At 38.9% G+C, this 19144-nt stretch overlaps 1 protein-coding gene across 4 annotated transcripts in view; it reads right to left on the minus strand.

The window, feature by feature from the left end:
* Nucleotides 1–10946: 10946 nt before the first annotated feature.
* fstl4 (follistatin-like 4) overlaps nt 10947–19144 on the minus strand; it is a 190511-nt gene continuing 182313 nt past the window's right edge. For all 4 annotated transcript variants that reach the window (XM_040150924.1, XM_040150921.1, XM_040150923.1 and 1 more), the window contains 2 exons: nt 12240–12349; nt 10947–12050 (listed from right to left, as the gene is read on the minus strand). In XM_040150924.1, coding sequence (XP_040006858.1) covers nt 11348–12050; nt 12240–12349 — 813 coding nt within the window. In that variant the 3' untranslated portion in view covers nt 10947–11347. The remainder of the gene's footprint in view (nt 12051–12239; nt 12350–19144) is intronic.

Genomic DNA, 19144 nt, shown 5'->3' on the forward strand with positions numbered 1-19144 from the left:
CTCGAATGGCATGATTTGAAGGGGGACTTATGTATAATTCTCGTACATAACTCACTTATGGAATTATTTGTTAAGCAAAATAATTAATATCAGAGTATGTATAATAATACGGAAATAGTCGTTGCTGGCCAAAAAAGGTAGGTCAGTCAGTTTTCTGATACTTATTGTTATTAAAAATGATTTTTAATTAATGGAAGTAAATAAGTTATATATTATCAATTATTGATTGAGAGGCTAGGTCTTTTAAGGTTAAGTGACTGAGATGCAAGCACAACAAACACAAACAAGTTCACTTTTAGCTACCCACATGTATTACTTACTCCACTTAACACTACAACAAAACAAGGACACAAAGGGAAAGTTGCATCTACTTTATTTGGATGCCAATGGCAGAGGGTCCAGGTCATGCGCTCCGTGTCTGTGTGTGTGTGTGTGTGTGTGTGTGTGTGTGTGTGTGTGTGTGTGTGTGTGTGTGTGTGTGTGTGTGTGTGTGTGTGTGTGTGTGTGTGTGTGTGAGAGAGAGAGTGGGTCTGTATGTTACTTAAGCATGAACATGTTGTGCAGCAAGTTTTGGTTGTTGCTAGTGTTGAATTGCTGGCTGTGTGGAGTTGTAATGTCTGTTTATGTGCTGATCCACTTCAGTTCATTGGTCTTTTATTTGTGTCCCAAAAATTGGAGTTCACTATAGAGTTGAATGTTGGGGCCAGATGATCTCTCTGGCTGAGTGGTTCTCAAAGGAAGGTTGTGGTCATGGTTGTCAGAGTTGTTTGTGGCTCCCAGTGTGGTATGACTTGGTATTTCTAGGTTTGCCGGGTCATGTATAAGGCCTGAAGGATCAAAGGTGGCAGGATCAGTGTCGTGGTTTGGTGACCGTGAAGGAGATGAGGGATTTCTTATCTTGCTGATCTGCGTTTGAGAAAACTGGTCTGGGCGGTTTGGTTTTGTGAAGGGTGCAGTTCTCTTTGCCGTGTTGTTGGCCAGCACTTCTGGGGGTCTTTGAAGACACTGCTGGTCCTGTGGAGAAGATCCCGAAGTGAAACATTAATGGGATATGAATGTCTATGGACGCAGAGGGAGAAGTGGAGAGAGGAGCTCTTGGGAAGTCCCCTGGCAGTCTGAGCCTATGGCAGCATAACTAGGGGATGGCCTCCCAGATCCAAACTGGAGAAAGGTTTCCCAGGAGAGGAGCCTGATAGCTGAAGGCTCTGCCCCCCATTCTACTTTTGGAGACTCTGGGAACCACAAGCAAGCCTGCCTTCTGGGAGCACAGTGTTCTAGTGGGGTAATAGGGTACTATGAGCTCTTAAAGATATGATGGTGCGTGACCATTAAGGGCTTTGTAGGTGAGAAGGTATTTTAATTCTATTCTGGGTTTTACAGGGAGCCAGTGCAGGGAAGCTAACATGGGAAAACATAGTATGATCTCTTTCCCTGGTTCTTGTCGGTACATTTGCAGGAGCATTCTTGATCGGATGGAGAGTCTTAAGGGGACTTACCCCTATGTCAGCTACAGTATGTCTGATCCACCTACATCTATTTGTTATATTAGGTGACTTTAAAATGTTGTAGTTTTTCCCCGGATGACAATAAACCCATATATTTTATATTGTGTGTTCTTCAGAAACCCCTTCATCTGTGTTGTGACTTATTTTCCCAAAGACCCTTTCCTTACCTTACTGTAACAGTTTTGGTAACATAACTCTGGAAAATGTTATACCATAATTACAGAAATCGTATAATTTATTTCTCCTTTCCTCAATCCCTAGTTTTTACTCCTAACAGTATTATTTTCTTCCCCCGTACCTACATTTAAGGAGGGATGGGTTCTCAAAGCCATTTCCACCTCAGATCTGATTCCCATACAGCAAAATACCCTGATTCGTTAAACACCGACAGTAACCAATCTCTTTTTGACCTTGTATCTCTTTGAGAGATAATTAAACATGCAGTCAATGTTTTCAGGCTTCTCATTTATAGCCACTGCTGACCATTGCTTTCGCCGGTTAAAATGACAAACGTCACCCGCAAAGGATTATATCAGCTGTAGCTAATTTATGTTAATTCCCTAACAGATACACCGAAACCTTTGTCTGATTTTTCTCCTCTCTCTACATCGGAGTAAGAAAGATACACATCTGGTATTAATATTTGACCCAGGTCAGGCTTGCAACTCTGTTTGTGTGACATTCGCCCAAATGAGCCTGCTGAGGCAGTTTTAAGCTTTGCTGGGCCTCACATGCTGTCGAGGGCACATGGTGGATTCATTCTCTCCCACACAGAAGAAAAAGACATCCAAGGTTATCATTTTTAGCTCTTCTATTAAAGTGACTTTGTGAGTTGTTTTTATGTTCTCAGTGTTATAAATAATTGCAGTACAAATTACTACATCCACTGTACATGAGATTGACAGGGTAGATGCCATTTAGATATTATTTCACCAGGTTATGATTTGTGGCTTTCAGACTTTGCAGTCCATGTTGTTTTGCGTAATGTGTTTGTTTTTGCTAAACTTTTTATGACAAACTCTTTAATAATAATAAGTGGGCACTTTTCAGTAGCATAATTATCTTTTTTTTAGTACTAAAAATTGATATTTTACTTTCTTACTATTTTAAGCTTGATTTAGTTGAAATGATAGCTGTTTGGATGGTAATGTACATGAATAAAATCAAAATGCTTTAATTACTGTTTTTCCCTGTGAGAGCATGGCAAACGGAACTATAATTCTTCCTGAGGAAACACTAAAACCTGATAGTCACAGATGAAACCTTTGTGCTGAAGATCTCTTCCATCCCGACATGGACAATTTCTCAGATTACTCCCCTCTACTGCACTCCATTTTTTTGTTATTCCTTATGGCGATCATCAAGGCTCTCAAGCAACTTTCACACTACAGATGTCCCAAATGTCCAAAATCTGATTCCAAATTATATTGTTTTTCTAAGTTACTTGTGACCTACTTGCAAACTGAACTGCATTAATTGAGGCAGACATTTTCCATACATCCCTTTATGGGCGTTTCCCTTCACAGTTTTACCCAGGTTAGAGGCATGGCTCTAGGGAAGGCGGGGCGATCGTGCCACCACTTTGGTCCAGACTGAAATATCTTGATAACTATTGGGTACATTGCCATGAGATTTTGTACAGAAATTCGTATCCCTCTCAGGGATCTAGCGCCAACATCTGGTCAAAATTTGAATTTGTCATTTATGGCCAGTAACTGCAAAACCAATGATATTTGCGTCTGCATTAGCTGATCTAGTGGTAATTAGTAAATGTTACCATGCTAACACACTAAACTAAGATGGTGAACATGGTAAACATTATAACTGCTAAGCATCAGAAGTTTAACACTGTCATTGTGAGCACGTCAGTGTTAGATGTCAGCCTCCTAGTCTTGTTTATTTATAGAGACCATTAATGTTAATGAGATTTATACCATGGCCATGGAAAATAGTAATATCTGAATTTCTGATCCAACAATGTGCTCAGTGGAGGAAACACCACAACAGGAAGTTTTTTTTGCCTACACCTGTTAGATTATTGTCACCTATCAGCTCATATTCAACTTTCTCAAAAAGCTTTGGGCACATCTATTTCTGGGTCATTTGATGACCAAGCAACATTTTGTCAGTAATATTAGTCATTTGTGTAATCATGTACACAAATAACTGCATTTGTCTGTGTGTCTCTGTGGATCAGGTACCTGTTGAGTATCAACAAAGCTGAGTGTAAGTGCATCCAAGAAGCATTCAAGAGGGAACTGATTGTTCAGTGCAAATATGATGTGTTTTGAGAGCATTCTGGTTCAGCTTACTGGTTTAGTAAATTGATTTCTCAGGGACCACGTACAAAAAAAAATTCAGTGTCAGTAAAAACATTCAGTACATTCAGTAGTAGTCAGTAAATGGTCTGTGCAAATAGCCCCAACACTCTGTCCCCTCTGATATTGGCAGTTATATATTTACACTGAAATTAGCCATCACATTCACAGTCACATTGAAGTGACAGGGAAAAAAAAAAAAAAACAGCTCCAGCAATTTCAACATTTGTGACTAACCTGTTGCAGCTTTTATCTGTTCCCCAATCAGTTTGACTATTAATTGATCAGTGTGTGATCAGTACTTTTGTTTCACTTGTAGTATAAAGTGTGATTCATCTGTGTGGTTGAGTTAGTTGACGGACGGTTGTTAATCCTCTGTTTGTTAGTGCTAACTGTTACTGTTGTAACTAGAGTTTTTGGCAGTTATCAAACAGCCTAAGGGACATTACCACTTTCTTTTGGTCTGCAGTACAGCCGACCCTGATTAGCATATAGGCAAAACCAAGAAAGATTGGCTTAGTGTAAACAAATGTCTGAAATCTCATCTGGATTTTCTGGATCTGGATACGACACACGTCAAACGACCAGTGAAAATGGGGCCAATGTGATTACTTCCCTCAAGGTTTGAGTTTGGTAATGAAATAGCAGATTTGTATTTGTGGAAGTGCCTCAATTCAGTCACAACTGCTTAGAAAATGAAATGTGGTTGAAATGATTGACACTGTGGTTACAAAAGAAGCAGAGAAAGCCCCTATTCAACATTGTTGTCAGCTCATATTGGTATCAGACTGTGAAAACTGATTTATTTCCACCAATTCAGCAGAGGATGTGATGACTTCATGTGTGATTGTGTTGTGGTCTGTTTTCTACAGATATTCGTGTAGGCTTTGAAAACTGGATGAAGGACAGTCTGCGCTGATTCATAGGAAATTGAAGCAGGCATGAGCAGGATGGTAATTGTCTGTGTGATCAGATTCTCTTACCTCACTGATGTCTGGCTCCAGGAAGTCTTTTGATTCCCTATTTCACTCCTTTCTGTCACTCTGACACTGACGGGAGAGTGTATTGACAGCGTCCCTCAGCTGTACAGTGTTGTAAGTAATAGTCATGGATTGTTGAAGCGTGTTGAGCACAGAAACACAATAGATTACATTAACTTACACAGGAGTGAAGGCCAGCTTGGTGCCAGCTCATCAGTGGACTGCGACCATAAATGACAACAGCTACGACGTGGGTGGGAACAGGGGATGAATGTGACATCGAAGACAGGGTCTCATCGCAAATATCTGGTCATTTTCCAGATACTAAAATTGTCACCCCCTCTCAAGGTAGACTGACCAATGTTGGTGACAGGTGTTTTTAGAGGCCTTGTTTGAAAAATGTGATTAAATCTCACCAATACAGTTATATGCAAATATTTGGGCATCACTGGCAACAGACCCAGCAGCAAAACATTAAAGATGAGCCTGTCTTCAAGTGTTAATACATTGTTACTTTTTATTTGATGAACTTAAAGTATTGGAAAAAATTAAACAGTACTTGTGGCATGTGTAAACGTTTGTCAGTGCAGTAAGTCAGTGCTTAGCAGCCAGCTAAGAATCTTTATATTCTTGATTGAGGTGTTTTCACCCACTTTTCCCAGCAGATCTCTTCAAGTTCTGAGATATTTCTAGTTCTGTCTTGCATGCACAGCATTTGCACAGCATTGTTTAAGATCTACTCACAGATTTTAAAAGATGTTCAAGTCAGGGGACTGTGAGGGTCCTTCATAAAAATGTCGGCTTGTGTTTCTTGAAGTGGTTCATGGTGGATTTTGTTGGATCATTGCCGTAGTGTAGAAGCTAGAAGCTGGGGGGGAGGGGTCGTTGCTTTTCTATTAACATTTGAAGAGAGGCTAATTTTTAATGTGTTTTTGCTTCAGGAATTTTATTTGTCTTTTCACTTCAAAAATCAACAAAATAGTGAATTTTGAAACTTGACAGATTCTACTTAATATATGTAATTTTATTAACTATGACATACAGATACAAACATCACTGAAAGCATTCAGACCTTATTATTGATGTTAAAATGCTACAGGTACCACCTACAGCGATCCCAGTTTGCCCGTTCTTACAGTACAATGTCGGCAAGTTTCAAAGGTAAAATCTTGGCTCACCGAGCAAAGCAGACATGCTGCAGCCTCCAAATGTTAGATACAGTAGGACAGGTGGGGCATCTACTGCTGATATTTGTGATGATATAGTTTCGAATTATTTTAAGCACAATTGGAATGAGGGATGCAACTAACACGTATTTCCGTTATCGATTAATCTGCAGAGTATTTTCTTCTTTAATTAAGTACTTATTTGGTCTATAAAATGCCAGAAAATGGTGAAACCATCACAGTTTTTCATAATTTCCTAAAGCTCAAGTTGACATGTTCATATATCTTTTGATCCAACTGTCCAAAACGCAAAGACACTGACTTTAAAATCTCATGAGATAAAGGACAGCAGCAAATCCAGCAGTACGAACTGGTCCATGTTTTGTATTTCTACTTGAAAAATGACTGACATGATTTATCCATTATCAGAATTATTTTTCTGTTGATTAGCTAATTGATTAATCGTGTCAGCACTAGTAGGAACATTTTGGCAGTTTTATTTTTTATTTAGGCTAGAATGGTAATGCTTTATTTTATGGGTCTTTTATTTTTCTAATAATTTTCCAATAATTTCCTCTGAAGGCTCCTGGAAGGAACTGTGTAATTTGGTCCTGATTACAGGGAAAATAAAATCAGTGTTCAATGGGTCCTCTTTCATTTAATTATCTCCAATTCACTGCTAGTGTAACCTGAGGTCAGCTGGACATGCAACAATCTTAAATTTGTCTACAACTCAACATACAATTCAAGATATATGGAGAAATAAAGTTTCCAATGATTAGTGGAAGAGTTATCACTTGGGTTCAAAAAGAGCGGTTCTTTTCATGTTGTTAGTACCAAAGTACATAGTTCTTTCCAGACTTTCCAGAAAATTACTACAGACCTGTGGAATAAATCATTACCACTGCAGCAAAAGATTATTATTAATTTAATATGTTTATAAAATGCCCGCTCCAGTTTCCAACCCAAGGTTACGTCCATCAGTGCAAAACATTAAAACTAAAATTTTACAATGATAAAAAAGAAAATATCAAATTATCACATCAATGATTTAAGGATTTATCTATTATCAAAATTGTGTAATTGACGTGGCGATTAATTGACGGCTCTTCTAAATTTTCATATATGCTACCCTCATGTCAGAGAATTATCTTTCAAATGACATTTGGCAGTAGAGCTCCAATGATTAGTCAATTAATTGATTGCCAGAAACTTAATCAGCAACTATTTTGATTGATGAATTTTCACTGTCAAGCAAAAATGCCAAATATTGTTTCCAGCTTCTCAAATGGGGGATCTGCTCCCCTTCTTTGTCATATGTGGCAGTGAATTGATTATTTTTGGAGTTTGAACTGTTGTTCAGGACAAAACAAGCAACAGTAGACATCACCTTGATCTCTGAGAAATTGTAATCAGTGTATTTTTTTTAATAATCGAGAAAGCAATCTGCAGCTTTCTTTGTGAGGTGTAATTGACTCAATGACTTTTTTAAGACACTGCAAACCACTGTTTTTTACATTATATTTAATTCGATTTTTTCTTACAAAACAATTCCCTCATAAACCAGAACACACAAAATGCATAAAGAAAACTGTACAGTCAGTTTTGTCATGTTGGAACCTGTTCTAAACAGGAACAATGTTATCTACAAGAGTGGTTCCTATAAATGTCTATCACACCAAGCGGTTCAGCTCTGCAGCCCCTTATCTGGAGGGTTAAAGGACAGGTACAGAAATAGTCATGTGACACTGAAGGTAGATCCAAACAAACAAACAACACGAGCTAGCCAATAATGTAGTTATATTAGCAAGCGCAGGTGCAGTCTCTTTGTTCTTGCTCTCCTTGGCTCTAGTAGCGATGTCATAATGCTGAATCGACCTTAGGAGAGAAGCTGACAGACGTGACAATGAGAGGGCAGAAAAAGTGACTTTTTCACAAGCAACTGTAAACTGTATGTGACTGTGAGAGATCACTGAGAGGTCAATGATGATCATGTCGAAGGTCTATTTTCATTACATGCATGTCTTGGAGCGGTCAAATACTGTAGATTACTCATTGAGAGCCATTGGGGAGTGACTTTGGATGGGACAGTGACTTTAGGAAGCATCTGAGCCTGAATCTCTTCACAATAAGATTTTTTTTTTCATTGATACAGTGAGAAAACTGGGCTACCAATTTGACAAATTTCCATTCAGATAATGTAAATGTTTTAGATTATATTTCTCTCCTCAGTGCAACAGTGGTCTAGGAAACATGATCAACATCATAAAGTCATTGCCTTCAAAACGTTAATCGAACAGGCTTTTTGCCAGAATGGTTTTCATGGCAGAGTAGCAGCAAATACCTTATTCACAAACAAGAACGACAAATCTGCTCCACTCCTGTGTTTACTTTTTTCTTTTTCTTACACAACTTGCTTTCTACCCTACACATTGCATTGGGGAGTTACAGGCACAACTACGTATTAGGAGAAGATGATTAATATTTAATTTGGGCTGCTCTTTGTTTTTTTTTTGGGGGGGGGGGGGCAACACATGAGCAGATATACTCCATTCACAAGACTCCAGCTGGTTTATAGTTGTGCACTTTTCTTCAAGTCCGACAGACTTTTTGTACACGTGACGTTGGACTCTGACCCCACGGTCTGTGGAAGGTCTAGGCCTTCAGAGATAAATGTAAGTTTAATATCAAGTGATATTACACCTGCCAAAAAAAGATCAACTGCAAAATCCCAAAGGCTGTGAGTATTTGTGCAGTGACTACATCTTGTATGTACAAGGGTGATTCTCAAGTTCATTTTCAACCACATTTCAGGCCAAGAAAATTATGGATGTCACAGTCTAGTGTTTTTTTTGCATCTCAGATACTAGGCCCGATCGATTACTTAATTAATATTAAAGTCAATATACAGTTAGTATGTATTGTATCTGACAAATTAAAATAACTGGTTTAGCCTTATAAATTTGGCACACCTTAGTTTTATAAGCTACTTGATCCAAATATTGAAAGTTCTGGTTCAAAACTATGAAGTTACATTATTGATACCATAAGTTGAACTGGGAGAATTCGACTTCTGAAATTGATGCAATCAATTACACAGAAGACGTTTCACTGTTGTGACTACTGCTACTATTAAGGTGAGCAGTGCTGCAACACTAGCAGACTGATGTGTACAAAACACAGCAGAGTACATTTAAGAAAGGATCAGATTTTGATTGGCTTTATTTTAGCAAATGCCGATCCATTAAAACGTGCCTAAGATCCTTAGATCAGGTTGGGACATCTCTAAAGAAAATTTTTCCTCTTGTCATGCTGTAATTGAGCATTGCTTCTACTTTTTCTCTGGTAAATTACTTTTGATTTCATTGTTGATTTCATTTAGCAGCAAGATATTGATATTGTGTTGTTCTGGAAAATGGGCTACGTTTTTGCTTCTAGCTGTTTAGTGCTAGCTAGAGAAGCTGTTGGATAAGTCATCTATTTGCTAAAACTAGAAAATTTTAGAAATACATTGTAGGAAGTATGATTCCCTGACACTCTAGTTTAAATTGACAACAAGCTTATCTTCTAAGAATGATCTGAATGTTTGTTTTAAGGAGAATACAAATTTTGCCTGCGATGAGAAAAATAGCTCCTGATTTACTTAATCATTTACCTAATGAGAAAACAAAAACATCTACAGCAGATGGTAGATGATACTGACGGCTGAATATTAGAGTACATTCAGTTTTCAGCTGTAGTTTGAGGCCGGGAGGCACAGAGTAGGACTATACAGCATAAAGTGTAAACAGGAAAGAATTATCCAAAGACTGGTGCCCATTTTAACCCAATATCTTTGAGCTATATCAGGTGAGTTGTCCAAGCTAAGTATTCATGTATAGATCTCAGTAGTACTGTCAAGAGGCAGGAATGTTTAAGAGACACTCTGGTCCCAGTAATTTCTGACATTATTACATCTGCAGAGATGATGATTGCTGTAAATAGCCACAGCCAATTACACAGAAGATGATGAAGTTCAACCACAGACAGAAAATATCTGCTATTTTGAATAGATGAAGAACTGCTGGTGTTTATTCGGATACTGCCTCGAGACAGATAATACTGGTTTTTCAAAAGTAAGTAATACAATCTGTACATTTTAGTAATTTGACAATCAATAAGTATTACTGGATGAAAAATGTTTGATACAGTACGTATTGCTAATGTCTATAAAAATGTATCCCTACTTTTGAAACAGGCTGCTAGGTTTTGAGATACAGCATATGTTTTTCCTGTGCAGTTGTGGTGGCTCTCCAAATGCAAATGACAAATCCAGAAACAAGTTTTTCTTGTGGACTTGACAGTCACTAATAAAAATATATTCTTCCTGCTGCAGTTCTGTAAGTAAAGCTGAATAATTACCATATGGGAAGTATAAGTCTGACTGCTCTGGAGTTTTATCTATATGCACGGCTCTCCTGGAGGATGGACAAATGCTCACAGCCAGTCAGATAGAGGAGTTGATGCCACTTTGGCACATCCTCAGCATGTGGGTCAGCGTAAACCAGTCATTACCCTGAGGGAATCTGCTAAGTGGCATTTTCAGGCTCCACAGCACAGAGTTGTGCTGCAGCCACAGAATAACTGAGACAGCGTGGGACAGATTATACCATTGCAAGAGACTGCAAGATGTACTGTTCATTTCTGGGTAGGCCTCCATTGCGAGCTAAAAAGCCATAGTTGACAGCTGAACGACCAATTGGGCTCTTTGGATAGGGTATTACACATGTGCATAAAGCCAACCTCTGCCGGTATGAGGAAAACAAAGCTTTCAGAGGGAGGACAATACCATGACAAAGGCAAGTAAACAGATGGGTTGGTAGCTTTTAAAATGACTCAGAACACACATACACTAAAGGCAGACAGGACAGACAGACAGACAGTTTGTGGTGATTATATGCAGCACTGGTGAAAACGACAAACATTGTTGAGATAAACAAAATTGGAAAGCTTTTTACTCTAAAAAAAGTGAGCATTGTGCATAGTTCATAGTTCGTTAATATCCCCTCTTCAGGTACCTATTTGCTGTGATAACATGGAAGGAAGTGCAATAATGTACAATTCTGTATAGTTAAGTGCACATAGATCACTGTTGCACTGAACGGCATTGACACTTTCTCCCGAAGAAATATCACAACAGGGTTTATTAATGTTTTCTCAATTACTCTATTTTAAGTGTACTTTTGTTATAATAAACCCAGGCATGTTTCCCTCTTGCTCAGTCCCAGGGTTGAGTCCACAACTTATGTTCATGTAAATCTTTATAATTGATAATTTGGCCTGATCTTTCCTTTTTCCTCTTTCCCTAATCCTTTGTCTCCTGCTTTCTGATTTTCTACTCATACCTCGCCGACCCAGACGGCTGTGTTCCCTCTCTTGATGTCTGACACCTCGCAGTGTGGCGTTCTCTGTTTGCCGTTCAGGACAAAGAGGGACTCAGCTGATGGTGTCACCAGGTACTGTCCGAACAACCCACTCGAGACCACCACTCTGTTGGGGCCTCCCCAGGGCCAGGCTTGGGCGGCCAGGGGCTCCTTGAGGCTCCGGAGAACCTCAGTGCGGCCTGAGGACAGATCGGCAAATAGCAGGTCTGTGCCTGAGCCTGAGGTGGCCACCACCACATGCTGGTTGGACTCCGTGAAGGAGGGCTGGAAAACCAGATCAGAGACAGCTACAGGCTCGTCCATTTCCTGGTTCAGACCCAGATCCCCCTGGAACGACACTGTCTGAACTATCAGCTTTGAGCTCTTCAGGTCAGGTGTCACAATGTAGCGGCCGTCCGGTGACACAAAGGGCTGCCCTGTGATGTTTAGGTTCGGACCAATCACGGCATCCGTCACGCTGTCGATGAGAAGCTGGGGTGGGGTTTGCAGATGGCTCTTGCTCTGGCATTGAATGAAGTAGAAGCCGCTCAGATGTGTGTAGGCCATGTTGACTGGTATGCAGCTGTAGTTCTTCAGGCTGATGGTCTTGACACGGTGGAAGGTCTCCAGGTCAATTTTGTGTACCGCAGGTTCATTTTTGAGGAAGACAAAGGCAAACCTAAATCGACAAAGATCAAAGGAAAGGTTAATAGCCTTTCTAAATTTTGGTGGGTCTCATTAGAATTCTCATTTGCTCTTTTCTCCTTTACTTCAGAGGGACGGGTGTGATGAGTGAACAATGAGGTTGTCTCTGTTTTAAGGTCAGAGGTGGATCTGAATTTGTGCATCGGTGTGTGTGCTGCTTTACCTCACGTGAGTGATAATGAGGTTGGTTGGGGGAATGAAGAAGTCGTTGACTCTCTGGAAAGTTGTGCGGATGGTATGATGTACTTCTCCCACACTGGCTTGAGGAATTACCTGTAGACAATGCAAAGAATGGCATGAATACCAAAACAAAGATATACGGTTTTCCAACTCCCAGGTGCATGTCCCCAGAGGGTGGCTGGAGAATTGAAGTGGAAGCAGAGATCATGATAGAGGATATCACTGAGGATATATCCAATGTCTATAAGCGTCTATAAATCCACTTAGAAATCACGGGGTCCTCCTGACTGCAGAACTTGCCTTTAACAACTTTTCTTCAGTATTAACATAATCCAGTGATCGTTGTCTGTACATCCATGGGTACACTGCAAACAGGAACTGCTAATTGCTAATTTGACATGTCGGCAAATTGACACTATTAACAAATATAGGCTAAAAAAACGGCTTGAGTTGAAGCCCACAGCTAACTGACTCCATGGCAACATTATACTTTCTGTTCACATCCTGCAAAGCCCCCAAATTATAGAAACTGTAATTCCAAAACCAAAGCAAATAGAAGTAAGAGAAGGAATAATATTTAATTTTAAAGTCAGACCCAAAACTAAACTAAAAGAAAGATGATGGCTCAGAATATACAGGGAGGTTGCTAGGAACATTCTTACTAAAGAACAATCTTTAACCAATTTTCCAAAAATATTTGAAAATAGAATTGTAAATATTTGCAGATAAAATAGCAGAATATGAAAATAGCCAGGAGATTCTACTTGTCAGTGCTCTCTGGTGGACAATAGGTATTGTGGACACTAATTTTTAAATTAACTCAAACTTATCTTTGGCATCTTGTTACTTAATGGCCACCAAATAGACCGATAGGGATTACATAGACTGGTTTGATATGAATCTAACCACACATTTGTGTTCAATCAAAAAATAAAGAGCGAGTTTTTGTATGTGAGCTGCACTAAACGAGCGCCTTTTATTAATAAGAACTAGGTGTAACAGAATGGTTGAGTCTTAAAAGGTTGATTAATGAGGACACGGTCTGTGTTAAAATATTCAGTTTGGACCAAAAGCAATTATTATCTGTGTGCTACAGAATCCTCTCCTTTATTCTAAAAATTGTCATTGTCAAGGTAATCTACATTTACAAAAAACAAAAGTATTTTAATGTCAGAAGGGAAAAACACTGTCAAAACAAATCAACCATCATTTCTGATGGTACACCGTTAGAGTCACTTCAACATAAAGATTGAGGGTTTCTGTAGCACTATACTGAAAAATCGGCCAGGCTGACATTAGTGTATCCCAGACGAATTGGTACTGGTAAACATTTCAATAAGTAACAAGAACTTGAGGTTCAGATATGTCAAAGAAATGTCAATCGAGAGACAGTGTCTAAATAACATGTTTCATCCACCACAGAAAACAGATGACTTTATTTTTTGACTATAAAATATCCTGCTCAGTACATATCTTGGTCACAACTGTGAAGGAAAAAAAGTGGGATCCTTATCAAAAATTTTTGTTGTGTGTTCTTTAACTCTCTAACTATAAGATATCAGCCTCAAAAATCCAGTATTGGTGGGGTTACAGTTTAGTGTAATAATTCTAATTTCTTAGAAAAAAAAGTAGAAAAATCTCTAGGCAGTTATATTGTAGAACTGAACACACTAAGTTACTTGTTTAAGAAACTTGGTTGGTGTATTGGTTGCTGACAGCAAACTCATTAAAATCTCATTTGCAACATAGATTGAGTTCTCTAACGGCAGTTTGTGCCTCCTGATTAGATTTGTTCTGACACTGAACTTGACTTATTGTAAATTGCTTTGGAAAGAGAGTCTACTAAATCAATGTAATCTGACTATTGGGATAGCTAAACCTGTAACCTCTCAGCTTCACTGGAATGCCCTGCTGCTAGTTTCAGTAGATGAAATAAAGGCTCATAATTTAGGTCTTAACAGCCGGAGCTTGTCCAGGTGACGCGTCCATATATCTTAGAACAGATAAACATCTATAGTATATGACTTGAGCCGATGAAATGTGGCCCCACCTCAGTTCTATGATTGAGCATCTTATTCAGTGATGGTTGTCTTAGGAGCACACGCCACAGTAAAAGCCCCATCTCTCATGTCATACACCTGGCACTGAATCAGCATGTTTGTAAAGTGCAGGGAGGAGCGCATCCACTTTTGACGGGCTCCCAATGCACCGCCTTGTCCATGACACATGCTTCATCATGCATGCCTACATGATTGGGTCACAGTCAAGGACAAATTAGGTGGTTTATGGGAACTACACATGTGAGACTATGCGTCTTTTTAAAAGCAACCAGTCAACTTCTGCTCTGTAACACCACTTCCAGAGTTAAACCAGTTCTTTTCCTTCTCGTTTTAAAACCTTCATATTCTCAGAGGAACATAGCTCATTGAAGCGGTTCTAGGTTTAGACACCAAAGCAAATGTTGCCAGAGAGCATCTACGATAATTTTTTAAAAGTAAAGAACTGAGTGTGAAATCGATTTTGATGTCTACACCTACACCACTACAGCTGAACCTCCACCTGATGCCCAGTGGGGGGGCCAGACTCTACAATCTTTTCCTCAGAACTATCAAATGCAAGGAAATAAGAATAGCAGTTTAAGTTACCAAGTTGTTGCCTCTGCTGCACTGCTGCAACATATTCCTCCTGAATATTTCATCAGTTTTTAACAAAATAGATCAGCTTGTTTCTCCCTGCTTATAAGACATGAAAAGAATCCTTGTTAAAAAAAAAAAGTCATCACAACAGTTGTAGAACACAATGATGGGAGTTAATGAGGTTCAATGTAGTATCGCTCATGTATTATTCGGCAGCTGCTGTGGTCTCCAGGGCTGCAGGTGCTCTGAGCTTAATGTCACTGTCTTTCCTTTGTCATTGCTCATCCTTGGATTTCATAACCACTCGTTCAGCAATGAGGCCCAATTCCAATTGAGTTTTACTCTACCCCTGCCTTGCTGGCTGCCCTAATACCTGAAGCAGATTTGTTTCTTCCTGAGTAGCTTTTGCTTTTCAATAACATTCAGTTTCCAGAAGCCTTGAGCAGCACCCCCCTCCCCCAACCACAATGCATCCAAATGAGATGGTGTTCCCAGTGTATTTGTGTCATTTAGGAATTTCAATAAATCAAGACACTTTAATACTGTGTAACCCCATGTAGTGCATGTTACACGAGTACAGAAATTGTGCTTTTTTTATATACTGTCAGAATTACCTATCTTGTTGCTTCTGGGGAAGCAGAGGCTTGTTGCTAACGATCAATGCAGACTTTTTAAAATTTAAGTGAATACTTTGTGTTTTCCTGCCTTAGGCATGTATCAAAAGTATGCATGCTGATATACTGAACAGATATTCATATCAACTATTTTTGATATTACACAATGGTCTAAATTCAGACTCTCCTGCAAACAGAGTTGGTAATTGAACCTCACTTAGTGTAGATAAGTGCCATGTATCAAAAGTTAATCAACAAGCCCTTCAAATTAAAAAACAAAAAAAATTGTTTGTAGCTTCCCTCCAGAATGACAAATATGCATTTTCTGATCTGATGTCCCTATCAGCAGGACTTTAAAAAAGCTTTCCAAAACTGTTATAAATCACTGTTGCAAAAATAAAAGTTTTTTTAATTATTATTTTTAATGATTTGTTTGTATATTTTATGCCTTTAACAGATGCCAGTGCCAGGATACAAGAGAGAGAGAGAGATGCAACAAAAGCTGGAGTCCCCAGTTGGATTCAAACCTGCTACATTATGGTTCGTGATCAGCATCTTAACCCCTGAGCCACAGTAACAGTAAAAATTTCTGATCTGACACCTCTACAGTTAAGGTTTAGTTAGGTATGGTATGGAAAGGACTGGTTAGGGGAAGAGCATGGTTTGGGTTAAAGGGCAACTACGTTGTTGTCATGATTAAAATGATAACCCATTGGGTAAGGTTGGAGAACGATTATGGTCATCGTTCAAATAAACCAATGCTGACTTTTATGGGTAGGTGGAGGAAAGGAACCAGTGGCCGTCTATGTTAAAGTCTGACGTTTCGTTGGCCCATCAAAGCACCCCGACCTCCTCCCTCTGTGAACTTGGTGCCTGTATGACAACATTACACTATTCTTTTTTCCGTTGCTCACAATAGACATGCAGTAAGTCAAAAAACTCATAATTCCTATGTCTACCTGAGGTCACTGCCATTTAAATGTAAACATATATCATTTTTTCATGAGGACAGTTTCAATTAGTATTAAGTGTGACTATAGACATAAAACATGGATAGAGCGAGGGGTGAATGTATGACATGCAATAAATGTCCCCTAGACAAGAAACGAACCAGGGATGTTCCTAGACCACTGAATTTAAAAAAAAAAAAAAAATCTGTATTTTGACAATTTCCGACAAAGTTCTCGTACAGCTGCTTGTAGTGTAAATATAACATTTGACAAGTTTTGCTATTTTGTTAAAGTTAATAATGCTTTTATATCTCAAAATATATTATCAGAAAAACATTGTTTTGTATCAGTCAGTGTTGCCACAAACCATACCCAGCCCTACCTGTAATGTAATGCAACTAAATATTTGGGGTGATACAGTGGATAAAAATGTGTATAAAAGTGTTTTTTATCACTTTGCAAAACAATATACAGTGTCATTCACAGCAAAGATAGCTGAATCTGATAAGTGACAGGTAAAGAAAATCTAAAGGACAAACAAAAAAAGTGAACTGGGATTAAGCCAATAAAAACTAAAGCTTAAATACTTGCTTTATTCTAAAAGTGCCTTTTATTAAGCAATTTAAACTGGAGGAAGGATGGAGATGATTTTTGCAGCCTGAATTGAATACTTGTTATTGTGATAAATTATTGTTCTGATTACATTTATAAAAATATTAACAATGATCAGTCTTAAAGATATATTTCGAAAACCTAATAAACGGGGAGAAAACAGATGGGGAAATACTTTGTCCTTGTGTGTGTGCACAGAGAAAAACAATATGCCCGTCAGTCTAGACGCAGACTAGACTGACACTCTGAAAGGCCATGTCTGTCTCTGCCCGGCAGAGATACCGCCATTTGTTTTCTCTAATGAATTGACAATCACACTCCTTCTGATGTTTAAACAGAGATATTGAGCTAGCCTAAAACTTGGCTGCTTAAAAATACCACACACGCTTAGCTGAACGCACACTAACACATCATGTGTGCACGTACACACAGTCGTACACATGTATAATCCGCTGAAGCGAGGCAGTGCCTGTGGTAGTGACAGGCTGCTGCTGAACAGGTCAATTACTTTCGGTCCAAATGATAATGACATTATCAGACCATTTATTTGTCTTGTGATCCATGTGGCCTCCAATCCATTATGCAGTTTTCCCACAATTGCAATTTTGAGTGATTCATGCCCTGCTCTCTAATTTTTCATTACTCCTAAACAACTGTGGGAAGAGAGGAAATGAATAAAATGAAAAACAAAAAAATGTTCAGGCAGCAGCCACAAAAGGGAGAAATGTTATGCAAATCTGCTTCAAATTATATGAGAAGAAAATTATATGAGGAAAAAATTGTTTTGTTTGTGATGAAAACCATCTTTTCATAGAATTTTCTGCTTCATTTAAGACTATAACTTCGGACAGAACGTTAAAAACAACTCAGTCAAATCCCCTGCTAGTACACCTACACTCTATGAAGAAAAGGTTCGAAACTGAAGTTTAGGCAAATGAATGGAGTCTACTTGGCCATGTAGATTGTACATTGGTAGAAAACTGTTAAAACCCACACACAGGTGGTTGACTTGTTACTACATTTGGTTGTGAGAACATCGTGGTACCTATAGATCCAAAAACAATCTACCATTACTGTTAACACTTAAATAAAATTTCTTTTAACAGTGTTATTAAACTATTTGAAAAATTACCACAGTACCATTAACAGCTACACACAAAAAACATGTATGCATTCAAGAAATTTTCTGAATATAAAATTAGTCATTTCACTTCAAAGATTCTCTGAGGAATCATATATTTGCGTGTATATCGTCCTTCTGCAATCCCAATAATGAGTAGAAACAGAACATCCCCAAAGAGTAAAGACTGAGCACAACACCTCACAGGATTATTATGGGATCCTTCCCTCCAATGGGATAAAGCAGAACAATAAACATGTTTGTGTCTATTATAGAGATTACAATGGGATCCCTTGGTGGCTCTACCTGTGGCACTGTCCTCCACTTTTGCACAGGCAAGCATACACACACACATATAAATACTGCCCCCATAAGCACAGCATCATACCTCTCCCATGGGCACCAGCTCTGCTCTCCTTCCCTTCCCCTCCACCTCGACCCTTTCTGAATCCTCCGCTCTCTTCGCTCGCCTCACCCAATCCCCTGAGGTGGATTAAATACAACCGCACCTGTGATCATTTCTCATTTGTGAATCTTCCAGCACCAGAGGTCCAAAGGGACGCAAGGTAAGAGCCAACAGCACTGCAGCTGTGAATTGCTGTTTTGCTGGTTTGTTAACTGCTCTAAAACATACACAGATTAGATGTTGTCATGCAAACACTTATCACATAAACAGGGATGCAGGTACACAACAGAGCTCAATTAGTTATGAGGCACGGTTTGTCCTTGCGTTTCCTTGCTTATATAGCTTATATAGATTATTTCTCCCAGGAATAAAATTGCTCATCAGAGTTCACAAATACCTAAACAGCAAAAGTAGGTGTAGGGATGTGTAGAAATAAGAATAATAGAGAAGGGCTATTTGTACTTTTAAAGCTGCACTGGGCAAGATTTTATGTAAAATAATCACCAGCCTGATTTAAAAATGAGGCTGCAACAACGATGAACTTCCTGTA

Source organism: Xiphias gladius, chromosome 17 (assembly GCF_016859285.1).
Source record: "Xiphias gladius isolate SHS-SW01 ecotype Sanya breed wild chromosome 17, ASM1685928v1, whole genome shotgun sequence".
Taxonomy (NCBI): domain Eukaryota; kingdom Metazoa; phylum Chordata; class Actinopteri; order Istiophoriformes; family Xiphiidae; genus Xiphias; species Xiphias gladius.